The sequence below is a fragment of the Nannospalax galili genome, unplaced genomic scaffold (assembly GCF_000622305.1).
Source record: "Nannospalax galili isolate Female #2095 unplaced genomic scaffold, S.galili_v1.0 scaffold35, whole genome shotgun sequence".
Classification (NCBI taxonomy): domain Eukaryota; kingdom Metazoa; phylum Chordata; class Mammalia; order Rodentia; family Spalacidae; genus Nannospalax; species Nannospalax galili.
Window position 1 is genome coordinate 16,311 of NW_008336449.1, and position 14,639 is coordinate 30,949.

General features: G+C 47.0%; 1 protein-coding gene across 1 annotated transcript in view; it reads right to left on the minus strand.

Moving 5' to 3' along the window:
• Positions 1–5,488: 5,488 nt before the first annotated feature.
• Positions 5,489–14,639, minus strand: part of Cacna1b (calcium voltage-gated channel subunit alpha1 B) — a gene marked incomplete in the record, with an annotated part of 220,698 nt that continues 211,547 nt past the window's right edge. Inside the window, 5 exon segments of the mRNA XM_029562551.1 lie at positions 5,489–8,792; positions 9,127–9,371; positions 9,648–9,858; positions 11,115–11,231; positions 11,446–11,581. Coding sequence (XP_029418411.1) covers positions 8,262–8,792; positions 9,127–9,371; positions 9,648–9,858; positions 11,115–11,231; positions 11,446–11,581 — 1,240 coding nt within the window.

A 14,639-nucleotide genomic window follows, 5' to 3' on the forward strand; every position in this document is an offset into this window, starting at 1 on the left:
CTCTAAATTTAACCATAAGATCCTGTTACCACTTATTCTAAGCCCAACCCCTAACCCAAACCTACCATCCTAACCCTAACCCATTATCCCTAATCCTAACCTTAACAATAATCCTCTCACTTTGACTCCCTAGCCCTAACTCTATACCCAACCCCTAACCCAAACCATATAAGGCAGATACACTTTGCTGTAATACCCTAGGAACAATTCTCACTCTTTTCACGTTTTAAGTCTGACAGAACCTTCCCAGTGGTGATCTGGCGTTATAATACTTTATTCTTTATTATCCCTTGTATTAACTGAACAAGATACACTCCTGGGGCTGGAGAGATGGCTCAGTGGTTAAGAGCACTGGCTGCTCTTCAGGAGGACCCAGGTTTGGCTCCCAACACCAACATAGTAGCTAACAACTGTAACTCCAGTTCCAGGGGATTCAGCGCCCTCTTCTGACCTCCACGAGCATCGCACAGCACAGGTGCACTTACATTCATGCAGGCAATATATTTATATACATAAAATATAAATAATATTTTTTAACAAGTTTAATTCAACTGTGAACCTAAAAATATATTTTTTAAAAAAGAAGACACACCTCTAAAAATGGGTGACCCCTTCCAACTAGCGGTACAGATCTAAAGACATCTGAGGATAAAGCCATGTAGGCTTGGCCTTCCTTGACTTCTCCTTCAGCCTATGTTGTCTATTACTGGTTCTACCGTCCTTCACTGACACAGGCTCCAGCTTCTTTGGCCTTCCACTGTGGTCTCAACATGAGCTACTCTCCAGGGAACTCCAGACCTTCAGCCCTGAATTGGAATGCTGATGCATCCAATGTTGTAGATTTAGCAGGTTTTAGGTTCTCAGCCTAACATGCAGATGGCCATTGTTGCACTTACTCTGTCATGTAAGCCAATCTAATAAACCCTTTTATAATATAAACATATTTGGTTATATTCCTCTAAAGGACGCTGCCTAATGCAGGTGCTCTTCTGTGGTGAGCCTCTGTGCTCAGGAACCCTGAGAGGCTGGTGCTAGTGCCATACTCTGTCTCCAGGCCTGAGGGTTGCTGAGGATGGCATTGGCTGTTCTGAGAGATTTCTTAGTGACCCACACAGTAGCAAGCTGTCTTTATTTTTGTTGTTGTCATTGTTGTTGTTTGAGACAGGGTCCCCCTGTAGCCCCAAGTGGCCTGGAACTCGCTGTGTAGACCAGGCTGGCCTCAAACTCAGAGATCTGCCTTTCTCTGCCTCCTGAGTGCTGGGATTAAAGGCGTGAACCACATCTGACAGCAGACTGTCTTCTTTGAGATGTAGAAACAGCTTTTTAAAGTATAGGTCACAACTCCATATGGGGTTACAAAATTGAATGTGGAAGTTGCAACAGTTTGAGGCTTCTGAATGAACAATAATCAAATATTAATTTAAAATCAAACACATCATGAATCCAAGGTAGTCCTCACCCATGTTAGATCATGCAACTTCACTACAGCCTTGGTTTCTGAACACTCAATGTACACTTTGTATGGCGTATGCCATCAACGCAGGCAATGCTAATGAACACTGAAACACCTCAGCTGAAGTTCAAGACTATTGCATTTGAATGTCAGTGCTTTTACTGCACATAGTAAGTTTTCTGTTTTTTTTTTTTGGTCTTTTTGAAACAGGGTCTCCCTGTAGCCCCAGCTGTCCTGGAACTCACTATGTAGACCAGGATGGCCTTGAAATCAGAGCGATCCACCTGCCTCTGCCTACCAAGTGCAAGTTTTCTGTTTTTATGGAAACATAATGGTCTAATTATAGAAAGCAAATACTTTTAGCATTTTTTTCTTACTGTTATTCTTCAGGTTTATCAAATTAGTTATCTTTGAATTGTACTGTGTTACAGTATTTGATTTTTAAAATTGCTATTTCTGTTGACTTGAGCGTCACAAAAAAATTACCAAATTAATTTTGGTTTGGGATTAAGAGAGAATGTCCAACAATTTCTGTACTCTTTCTAAACTTATTTCTGCAATTTTGTGCTACATACATATTGACTATAAAATCAAAATATTAACTCTGAAAATAATGTTGAAAATGCTCTGCCTCCTGTACTCAGTATCAATATGAGGCCAACAGCCTGGAGAGATGGCTCAATGGTTAAGAGCACTTGCTGCACTTACAGGCAACCAGGGCTCAGTTCCTAGCACCGACATGGCAGCTAACAACCACCCAAAATGCCAGTTCCAAAGGATCAGCTGCCTTCTGGCCTCTGCAAGCACTGCATGCACATAATGTACTTTATATACATGCTGACAGAAACACTCATACACATAAAATGGAAATAAATATTTTTTAAGTTGAGCCAAGATTTAATTCTTCATGTAAAAATAAGTAAGCAACTGCCAGGTGTGGTGGCACACGCCTTTAATCCCAGCACTTGGGAGGCAGAGAAAGGCAGGCGGATCTCCGTGAGTTCAATGCCAGCCTGGTCTACATAGTGAGTTCCAGGACAGCTGGGGCTACAGGGAGACCCTGTCTCAAAAAGACCAAAAAAGAAAAGTAAGCATTGCCGTCTCATTAGTTTGTAAATTTTCTTTAATGTTTAATAAATGAAAAAAAGTATATGAGAGAATTGTTTTAAAATAAATTTTCTTATGATTTATTCTCTGTAAGTGTTCTTTATAAATATTTAATTTTCTGTTTTTTTCTGACACGGTCCCCCTAGTCCCAGCCCACCTGAAACTCACAATGTAGACCAGGCTGGTCTCAATCTCAGAGATCCACCTGCTTCTGCCTCCCGAGGGCTGGCATTAAAGGTATGCACCACCAAGCCTGGTGTTCTGTATACATATTTTATAAACCTATATACCCAGGATCTTGTAAATTTTTCTCTAGTTAAAAGGGGAGGGAAATGGAAAAATCTTAAGAAGTCATATGCTATAATAGAATAAAGGACTGTTCTCCCCACAGTGTGAGGTAAGGCAGCTTCGGTTCTGTATAAAACCATCATTGTCCTTAGTCTTTCATATCTGACCATAATTATTTTCTTCTGCTAAAATACAACCTAAAATATATAGGAAAAATGTCCTTACTTTTCCTGTTAGACTAAAAGGGATTAGCTGAGGTTAGTTTAGCCTAGCCAGAACTTCCTGAAATATATAAAGCAAGAGAAACTTACAGAAAAAAAAAAACAAAACAAAACATGAAACACATCTGTAACTGAGTTTTTCCATTCAAAACCAACTATCAGAGATCACTTAAGTGGGGCCAATGAGACCCACAGCATTGTAAGCACACAGTGTCTCAGTCCAAATCCTAACACTAAGAGAGTGGACCAAATTAATGCAGCCTGGATTCGGACACCGTAAGGCTATGTCCTAAGTGATCAAAGCAATACTCCACTCCACAACTTCCACTAATATGTCTGCCTGAGGAAAGCTCAACACTGCCAGGAAAACGTGTTATGCCCTAACCAACTCTTGACAACAGGCCCCTGACCTTCCTTTCTCATGAAGCTGTTTCATGAGTTTCCTGGAGAGTCATAAACGAAGCAACTATCAACACCAAACAGGGAAAAGGACCAAACAGAACAAGGAAAGAGTCTATGTAGCCCTGCTTGGGAAATAAATACATATTGGAATTACTTACAGGAGCATTGGTGACTGATGGATGGCTCTATCCTACCCCCAGTCAACTCTTTACCTCCTACACAATTTGGCATCACACCACTTAGACAGGAAGGATTGGTGATTGGAATGTCAGGAAGTGTTGCCTAACCCTCATCCCTATATCCAAGAGGAAATATTCACACACCCATTACCATTACCATAGACTTATCTGCTACTCTATTCTGATTTTATTCTCATGGTTATGGGCAAGGTCTCCTATAGAACTACACAGGCTCTCTGCTTCAAGATGGTGGTGGTCATGTCAAGTCTGAGGATACAACTACATTACAGAAGCATTGATGAAGAGGGCTTGAAATAGCAAGTGTGTATCTCTTATAAGTCACAAGGACCTGTCTCAGAACCTGAGAACAACTCCTTTGAAATACAAAAATCAAATCTAACCAGTCATCAAGAAGGGAAAGGCCTACCTACAAGACTCTGTAGGAAGGCACAATCCTTATATAACAGGCACTTAGAAGTTGCTATTGCACTGGCTTCTCACTTGGGACTGAAGGTAATTAAAAGCCAGATAAAGCCTGGCATTCTGCCTTCATCTTGCATCTGTCTCCTTTACTTTGGATCACCTAGTCTAATACTGGTCGCAACTAACCTATCTCACTCCTTTTAAATGCTGAAAGCATAAAGGTCAGAGTAACCTGAATCGTTTTATGGTAGGATCTTTGCTCCAGACCCACTCTTAAAAAGGTACCTGAAAGTATCCAATCACCGTAAACCTACAGTCACCTTGTATTCCAGATACAAAGCCTTGTGGGACAAACTCTCCCTAGATGACAGCAATTATCCACCATGAGGAGGTTACACCCTATGAAAGTCACTATGTACCTATACTATAGTTTGTTTCCTCTAAGGACTTCTTTGGACCATCTTCATCTATAACTGAGACAATAAACAACCAGACCACACTTTGGTCAGTATTTCTCAATGACACACACCTCTTGCCACCTTCCCAATATCATGTCAGTGCTCCAAAGATGAACCTGGACCCCTTTAGCTGTTTCTGCACACTGCTAAATCTCTTCTGCTTCCCATCCTTCCTCATCTCTTTAACTGGCATATTGGGATGGGTGGCTGAGCCTAGTTGTTTGGAGATGCCAGCTGCCTTGAAACCAGTGTTACACTCAGACAACTGCCACATACTGTTGGCCTCATCATGACTGACCCACCCTTTGTCCTTTCTCACTTCACTGATTCCATTGGCTCAACATTCTACAGTTTGCTCTCGCTTTAAAACAGTAGTCTCTCCACAAATCAGGAAGCTGCATTTTTACCCTTCTGTACTTAATGAATAAAATCTGCTCCAACGTTTCAAATGATGTCCTATTGACTGTATCTCTGTGACACTAAGATTAGTGGCACCTCAGGCGAGAAGGGGGAACCTAGGAATTCACTTTCCTGACTCCAAACCCAAGTCTGCTGTGAACATCCAAAGGGCACGTGTCACCAATCACAATTTAAGGGCTGCACACAGACCAGAAACATCCCCAGGACACCTCTAGGAAGTGTAATCTTTGAAGGACTTGGCCTTTTTGGGATTCTAACTTTTAAGAAAGTAAACACCAGTGCCAGTGGCCACTGTCAAGTTGAGAACCTGGTGTTCAGAAGAGAATCTGACTAAGGGACTCAAAAGTTGCAGAACTTGAACCCACCCGGGCAAGAGCAATCCAAGATTCTGGGTACCGCGACCCTTTCTGTCAGCACAGCCTATTGTCATGCCTTCTGGGAGCTGCACAGCACCGACACCCCTCCCATGTCCGAGGATTCTGGGTAATGTAGTTCGGTGCTGTCTGCACAACCCTCACCATGGCATCTGCAGGATCCACATTTGCCCAGGCATCCTCAGGAATCTAAGCTATGCTCATCCTCACTCTCAACCACATCTCACTCTTGCATTTTATCCGGGACTCACAGGCACATTCTAAAAGTTCCCGCTTTTTCCTGAGGCTCCCTGGCAGTGCACCCCGTCCACCGACGCACTAAGACACACTGTCCTCAGGTACCAGCCAGCGGTATCCTGGGCTTTGACTTTGATTTTTTGTTGTTGTTGTTGTTTTTATTTAATTGAAGGACTTTGCTTTATACAAAATTTCATTGTAGAAACAAGAGCAGAATCCAAAGTTTGGCTTGTAAATATTATTCAGGCAGCAAACTAGTCAAAGGATTTTTTAAAAAGTAGGTCCCAATTGTGTTGCATGATTGGATCTCTCTCTCTCTCTCTCTCTCTCTCTCTCTCTCTCTCATCTCTCTCAACACTGTTAAATATAAAGTTTTGCAACAAACCTTCAATTTATATCAAATATAATTAAAAATTAACAAATGAATACATTGTATCAAAAAGTACGAAGGTATACATTTCATGCACATATTTGTATAATGTATATATGTATATATTTTACATGCACACATAACTTGTTCAAACTACAGCCACTGCTTGACAGTTTCCAGATGCAGACAGCTGGTTGTTGCATTTCAAATTTGGCAACTCACTATGAGATTTCAGAGGGAACAGACAATAGCTTGAGAAGAGACAGAACAGAAACAAACCCAAAGTCCAGAAACAAGACTCCTCTCCCCACTTACTGTGATTTTAATGAGTATCAGTGCCTGGAAGAATCCAGACAAGCCAGCTAGGCTATGTTGGATAAAGATTATAACCATCCCAGGACTGTCGGGAAGACAGTTGTAGTTCTACACAGAATGCATACATTTAACACCCAAGAGAACATGGGCTTGGGCAGGAACAGAGACAGAACATCAGTATTAAAATGCACATCCTTCTACTTTGCAACATGGGTGCAGTCACATGCACAGTCTGTTTAATTTTACCCTATTGGAATAAAATACTCTGTTATCTTTAAAGTTTCAGAGTGTTGTGCCTTCACATAAGGAAATTCTATAAAAAGGTTTGGTCACAATCATGCTGAAACCCTAGACCAAGTGGTGGTCTTGTGTTTTGTTTCTAGTAAATGTGTCTTTTGTTGCATAGCCCTATGGTTGACAACAGTCACTCACTGAACACAGCTCCATACACATCTTCTGTGAGCACAGACACGCACGCACACACACATCACACATAGCTTCTGTGAGAAATATGGGTTAGAAGCCAACAATTCCACCAAGAAGTCATCTGAAGTTTCAAAACAGAGAACACACCAAGGAGAACTTATTTATGTGCAATCGTCTTTTAGTGGACATCCCGGCCATCTGTGCACACTGAACACCATCCTGAGTATGGGTTTTCCCTTTGCAAAGTGGCCATGAGGTGAAGCTTTGTTTGAGACTATAGCCTCCCTGGGCCTGGAGTCAGAGAACTTCTTAGGCTCTAGACACCCAAGCTCATTTGAGGAGCCATTTCCCCTTTCCTAGTTTCCTGCTGTGCCTTTAGCTGGGGTTTCTTCCCTCCTGTCCTGTCCCCTCTTCTTTACTAACCCTCTTCTCTCTTCAGCACTCAATGAAAACTACTTTTATACACAACAGAGATCACACTCTACTTGGCAGGCATCCCGTCCCTGAGAATCAGATAAGAACAGATTGAAAATGCCTCACACAAGCACATACTCTACTGCTCTGTGGCTTCCCCAGAACCCATCATTCGCAGGAGGTATATGGGGCGCATCAGCTTGCTTCTGACTGTGGTCTGCTGCTGGACATTGTCAGTGCTCCCTAGAACACAAGCCCCAGTGCTGCTCTGAGCAGTTTTCGCCCAACCCACATGATAGTTCATGAGGCCTCGCCTCACACATGATGCCCAGGAGCCAGAGGTCAGGCACTTGGTTGAGCCAGGAGCCAGGGTCATCAGAGACCACCCGGGCTGGGCAGATTCCATACAGGAACATTTCACACAACTCACACAAACAATGCAAAGTGAAGACCTTCCTACAGATTGATTTTTTAAAAGTTAATGTTTCCTTCCCCATTTTTTTGTTTTCTATTTTTCTAGATCAAGTATATAGAAGTGACAAACAGTGAAGAGTGTTGTGACTGAAAACCAGAATCAACAGCATAAACATTCTCCAGATTTGGTCCCTGTTGTGGCAACAGTAGAGGGGAAAGACAGCCTTGAGAACATCTCTACACACGCTTGCCATTTAACTCTAAGACCAACAATAGATGTGTGATCACTGCTGCTGGCAGGTGCTGCTAGGCCACAGCTGGGCTCCTTTTCTTGCTTTCAGGTATATTCTGTCCCCCATACCACACATTCAAAAACTGATTCTTCCCATGAGACACACACCTCCTAAAAAGTCCCAAGCACCGACCCTGGATGCTGGAGGCCATGACACAGGATTTGGATTTGCTGGGTCCATCTCAACTCAGCTACCTCCTGCTTAGGATCCAACACCTGGCATGGAACCCAGGAAGGCAGTACACAGGGGGATAGAGAAAACCACATCCCTCTAAGAAAGGGCTTTATTAGTCCATCCAGTGTAAAAGGGAGGGAGGGAGAGAAGCAGGAACCTCCACCACAGAGGCCACAAGGTGAGGCCCCCTCCTCCCGGGGCTCTGGTCTGGCCCCACAGTCCAGCGGGGATGATAAAACTCATCAACTGGAACCCACACCCACTGAGCCGGTGCATGGGTGGTCATGGTGCAGCTAGCACCAGTGGTCTTGGTCTGGGTGGTGGTAGCTGTGCCGAGCCCGGACGCCGGTGCTGAGACCCAAAGTGCAGTGGTAGCCATTGGGCACACGGCGGAGAGGATGGGATTGGGAGGTGAGGGAGGACACATAGGAAGTCCTGGAGGAGCGGCCAGAGTTGGTGGCCACTGCCTCTTCAAAGGTGAGTGTGTCCTCAGGCAGGGTGTGGGCAGAAGCCTCACTGTCCAAACGCTGCCCTAGGTAAGGGTCAGAGCCAATTCGAGAGCCAGGGGCTAGGGGCTGGCTCAGAGGGTCTTTCTGGAGCAGTGCATTGTGTTCGGAAAGGCCGCGGCTGAGACGGCCAGGGGAGAAGGCTGGGAGGCCACTCTGAGCGCCAGCAAAGTGGATGGGTGAGGAGTTTGCCGTCTTGTAAGTGATGCTGGGGCGTGGGGTCAGAGGAGTCTGGGGGAGCTGTCTCCGCCCACCTCGGCCTGGGGTGCTAGCACCAGATGTTGACATCAAGGGACTCCCATTAACGGAACCACTGCCCTACATGAAAAGGGAACAGCAGATAAAAATAAAAATCACATTAAACATAGGGGATGGGGACACAGTCACAAGGGGAAGTAGGGAGGATAGGAGGCAAAGGGAAGGGAAGGGAAGGCAGAGGTGGGTGGCTGGGTGGAACACAGATTGTGGGCTAGAAGTTCATTATCAGGGAGGAAAATAAAGAAGTGGTTCAAAGAAAATGGTGAGGATTTGGGACAACTGTCCGACACAGTGGCTAGCGAGGCAGGCATGGACTGGGGGGTCAAGGTGCAAAAGCTCAGAGGCCTGGGAAAAGGAGTTTAAAACCTGGAGCCATACTGCCCCATGTGGTTACCTGTGGCTGGGGTCCTGGCTCTAGCCCTGCTGTCGGAGATGTGGGGTGGCTACTGAGAGACAGCTTGGGTTGCGTGGGCTCCCGGCCCCCAAAGCGGTCACAGGAGTAAAAGCGCTGCTTCTCAGAAGAAGAGGATGAGGGCTGCCTCCGCTCCTGGGACCGACCTCGCTCCTGTTTGCGTTCCCGCCGACAGCCTGTGGACCCTTCTTCCTGGGGCAGCCCAGATCCTGCAGCACTGCTTGGTACTGGCAAAGAAGGAGGGAAGTTGGCTCTGCAAGTCCAGAGCAGGGCAGAGACCTCTGACTCTATACCCACACAGTCCTCTGGGGCAACAGGGCAGACCCAGTGCCTGGGGGGCCCAATATTCCTGTCTGGCACCCAAAGCGGGGACTCACACCACTTCCTGCTCTGGGCAGGTTCTGGGGGTCATAAGGAACATCAAGGAAGATGATCCTGTGGGCTTTTGTCCCCCCACCCCAACTCAGGAAATATCCGCTCAGGAGACGCCTCAGATACTGTACTTGCACCACCTTCTGTGTCAGCAGACAGGCTGGGCCCCTTCTCTAGGGACCTCTGCTTCTTGTCCCTGCGCCGGTGGCAGCGGTGGTGGTGGTGATGTGATGCCTGGCTTGGGGGAGGCCGGTCCAAGACTGTGTTACAAAGGTGGGTCCCATGGGGGCGTGGGGCCAGTGTGGAGATTGAGCGCTTCATGGGGCTGGCATCAGGAGCAGGCTGCAGAGGACAAGGGATGAGAGGGCTCATGGCCTGAGTTGGCATAGGGGAAGGGAAATGTAGGCGTACAGAGAAGCAGTCCAAGTCTAGCCAGAAGGAACAAGGTCTGGGATACAAGTCCCTAGGCTGGGAGCTGGGCTGCTTCCCCATGTGAGTCCTGCCAGAAGTACGGCTGTTAGTTTGAAGAATTTTAGTGTGACTCACATCTGACTACAGGGGGATGATTTTTCTTGTCCCATCTTGGAGACTGACCTGTGAGGTATCCCGCCCCCAACCCCAGGCCCAAATCAGTACATGTAAGAAAGTATTGCCAAGTATTGTCAAGCTCAGCCACAGGCACCTCATGTTAAGTGCTAGAAGGAAGCAGCTCAGCCTGTGATGCCATGGCAGGCACCGTGGGGTGGAGGTCACAGGACAGAAGAGAAAACAGTAAGGAGGAGGGAAGGGGGTGGCAGAGGAATGCACTGTAGGCTATAGCCATGAGAGTGGGACACTGTAAAAGGAAGACATGGCCAGTGGGGAGGAGACAGGGATGAAAATAAAGAGCACATGAACTGTCCATGACCACAGGAAGAAAAGTCAACAGAGTCAGGAGGTGAACCACATCAGCCTGGGCAGGCCCTAAAGACAAATCCCTCTGTAGCCTCTTCTTGGCTTCAAAAGCAGGAATGCCATAGACCTGTCTCTGTGACCTTGGGAAAGGGGCTTGTCCCTTCCTGAGTCAGGCATCTTGTTTTTACTTAAATGTGCCCTGTAAGAAAATCCTCACGAGAGGCCAGTGAGGGGACAGGGCCTCAGGGATAGGGCAGGAAAGGTTAGGGTAGACTGAGGCCTGAGGCATTACTTACTTGACTGAGCTATCTGCTCTGATGCTAGAATCTCAGGTAAATGAGAAGAAGGGACAATAGAACTGCGGACAGCAGAGCTGAGGGGTATAAGAGCCAGGGGAATAACACCTGGGGAACAACAGAGGCTATGAGACAAGGGTTGGGAGACATTAAGAGTTGGGAGGATCAGAGCTAGGAAGACACAGCTGGGGATCCAAAAATCGGAGGTTAAGATCTCTGTGTCTCTGACCATTAGGCTGATCGTCCTGTCTCATGGTGGCAGGAGGTATCCAGGCTACAAAGGTAGAAGGCTCCAGGCAGATGACCCAGGAGCTACCTGCTTCTCTCTACCCTCAGTCTCCTCTCAGGATGTATATCATCAAGCACATCCATCCTCCCCATGGCCCAGACCCTTCTAAGACAACACACCTGTGTTTCTGCTGCCAGGCGTGGCATAGAGGCAGCTCGGCCTTGGCTCTCCAGCCCAGGTTGGGGCTCCCCACTGGGGCCTCTCAGTGCCATGTTCTGCATCTGGACATCCACAGCCTAGAGGACAGCAATCTCCTAGTAATACTTCATAGAAATATCTGGCCCCATTAATCCCCAACTCACCTGTCCCCATCCCCACCCTCACTTTTCTTGACCCCGTCCTCAACTCATGCAACCAACCCCATCTTCCATGATCCCCATCTGTCTTATATGCCCTAACCCTATCTCACACCCCATCCCCATCTCATGCACCCTTCTAGAGAGGGCTCACCAGTGTTCCTGGCTGTGCCACAGGGATCTCTGCAGAATGGCCACGCTCTAGGGGTGCCCTGGCCTCATAAAGTGCATCCTGGGTCCTCTGTGTGCCCCAGGACAGGGACTCCTTGATGCCACTTTCCTGGGTTTGTCTAGAGAGAAGGATGTTCTGCAAGGGTTAGCAATACATAGGCTGAAGATCACTCCCCCTGCTGAAAATCTCCACTGGCACACTCTCAGCAAGTCAGGGTCAGCCCCATTTTTCCAACCTACCCCAGCACAGGAGCTCAAGTATGGCTTACACAGAGGCCCAAACAAAGATATATCATAGGGTTTGGGCCCAATATGGTTCAAGCTAAACAGGACTCTGAGGGCAGAGGACTTGCAATACTCATTCTGAGGAAAGTCAGGGCCTTCAGTCCCTGGTCTGGGGACAATCAGCAAGTTCTTCAACCCTGCATCGGTTGGAACAAAGCTACCCAGTGGCTACTTAGTGAAGCTTGGGTAAATAGCCCACAGCTAAAGAAACTCCAGGAACCCTCCTAGGCTTCCTTCCTCAGTAGCTCCTTGCTGGTGGCTCCTCCTTACTGTTAGGGTTCAGATCTGTAGCAGCCCCTTCCCCAACAGGGCCTCACAGTTTTGCAAGCCCCTGAGAATGCAGGAACCAAGCTGATGAGCACCCTGGTCTTTGAAGTCAAGAGAAGCAGACTTTTCTGCACCTTTTGGTCAAAGGCAGCAGATCACCCCTCTTTGATGATCTTAAAGGATAAACAGACTCCACCTTTTGACCAGAGACCTGATCACTGCAAGGAGTCGCTGCAGCACAGCATGCTTCCTCTTTGATGATCTTAAAGGATAAACAGACACCTTTGGACCCAGATCAGAAGGAAGGGGACGGTTTTAACAGAAGCTGTTCTGATAAGTCCTGGGCTCCCACTCCCCCACCTAATTTTTTAAAATATCTTCCCGCCTTCTGCATCCTCCGAAACCCCCCTTATAAAAACCCAGCCCACAACTCATGGTCTGACAAGTTCCCTACCCTGAAGGGAACTGTCCCATGAGAATATCCTTTGCTAATAAACTCTATCCCTCCAGAGTTCTATCTCTGTCCTGGTGCTTTCTCCCAATTGACCAGATTCATCTATCACTTACTTCCTGACTCCACCACAAAGGGCCTATTCACTGTTCTATCATGTCAGATATGTTCTCCCTTACACCTGGCTCTTGCTATTCCTGCCCTTCAGTGTGCCTACTCCTGTAAGTGTTCATGCTCAGGTCTCCCAAACAGCACTGACTGTTCCAAGGCAGCTTCTTGGCACTGACTGACATTTGGCACTGACTGACTTGGCACTGACTGACATTTGCAGTCACAGACTGAGTGGCACTGATCACGTTCAGCTCAGCACACTCAGCACAGGGCCTGATTTCTGACCAGAGTGGCGATGGGCACAGAGACAGTGGGCCGGGCATTCTAAGAAGAATCACAATTGTCTCCTGGGAATATTGCAAGCCATCTCACCTCAACAATTCCTGAAGCAACCCTGGGAAAGGGTTCATGCTGAGAAGAGAGTGAAGCTAGGCCTGAGACATGGCCAGCCCTGAGGTCACAACACATCTGAGGCCAGCACTGCTTAGAGCCTCAGTTGCCTGATCAGTCTGACAGGGTGTTTGTTCCTTGACTTTCAGTGAAGTAACTGAAGCTCATTTTCCTCTGAGAAGCCTGGCTGAAATCAAAGACACCTTACATTTTCTCCATCATACACGTACAGGCACACACACACACACACACACACACACACACACACACACACAGAGTCACATGCACTCCCTCACATACACTCACATTACACAGTCCGATACACCCAAGCACACATTCCCTCTCACATATTCTTATATAAATACCCAGAATCGTTGTTCAATGTTAAATGCAGAAGTGATACCTGGCCAATTTGTAGAAGGAAAAGTATAGAACTAGGGATGTTTAGAGGGTTCTGGGGGAGGCATGTCTCAGGACAGACTCCCTAGACTTGTTGTATACATCTAACAGCACTTGCAGTCAAGGTTTCCCCCTGCAAAGCCTATTCCCACAACATGAACTTGAGTCTGGCTGTACTATGCTCTGGCTGATGGGACGATGTTTCTTGTGAAGCAGAAGCAAAGGTCAAAACAGGACATATACCCTTGGCCCCTGCCATTTTCAAGGCCAGCGTGAGATAGTGAGCCCCTTAGGCTAGTGAGCCTGGGAGTCAGCTGTCCACAAAAGCTGAAAGAACTTCTCCATCACCCTGAATGAGAAAGGTGGTCCTTGTTTCTGTCTCTTGAATTCAGATAGTTTGGTATCAAGAAATAATGTCTAAGGGTTAAGTGAAACAAAAGGTCCTGACCAATTTGTCTGTGAAATGTAGTAGCTTCAGAAATCAAAACCAAAATGGGAATCTAGTGTTGGGGAACCCTGCTGCTAGGGTTGTAGTCCTCCATGTCTGGCTCTAAGGGGCTCGGGGCCATATGGAAGGACTCCCCTTCTCAGCAAGGGGCCTCCTGCTCTCTTCCTGACTTACTTGGAAAGTGCCACCAAGCATGAATGCTTGACTGTATTTGGAACATGACCTCTGGCATAGTTACTTGGAGTAAAACTACCCCCAGGTTTTTTTCTATGATAATTAGGCATTGCCTGATAGTCGGACGATAGGAGCCCACTGCCACATGTAAATAAAGCATACTATGAGCACCTATCAGCTGAGGCTTTGGCTACTGCCTCCACACTATAATTTCTCTAGTTCTCCCACGGAATAAACGGAGCTGTTTCACTGAGTCTGGAGCTGTATCACTGCTGTTTCACTGCACCATGGACCAGCCTCCCGGAAGGGCTTTCTTCCGTCAGTGCTCACTGGCCATCCTGACTCTGTTCACTGCTTCTGCTCCCCCTGCCCTCGTGGACCGTTGGCCAATGACCTGCGAAGAGAGGGAGAGACCCCCACAGCTGGTGCCTGAACGTGAGGCTCCTGGAACGTGCAGAGTTTGTGAGTATCCCTCCCATCAGGAGGGGAACAGGCAGCTTTGCCTTTAAGCCATCCCACGTTTGAGGATCAGCAATCTCTTTTTCCTATCACCTCCCATCAGGAGGATAAAGGGAGCTTTGCCTTTAAGCTGTCCCACCTTTGAGGATCGGCAATCTCTTTTTCCTATCACCTCCCATCAGGAGGATAAAGG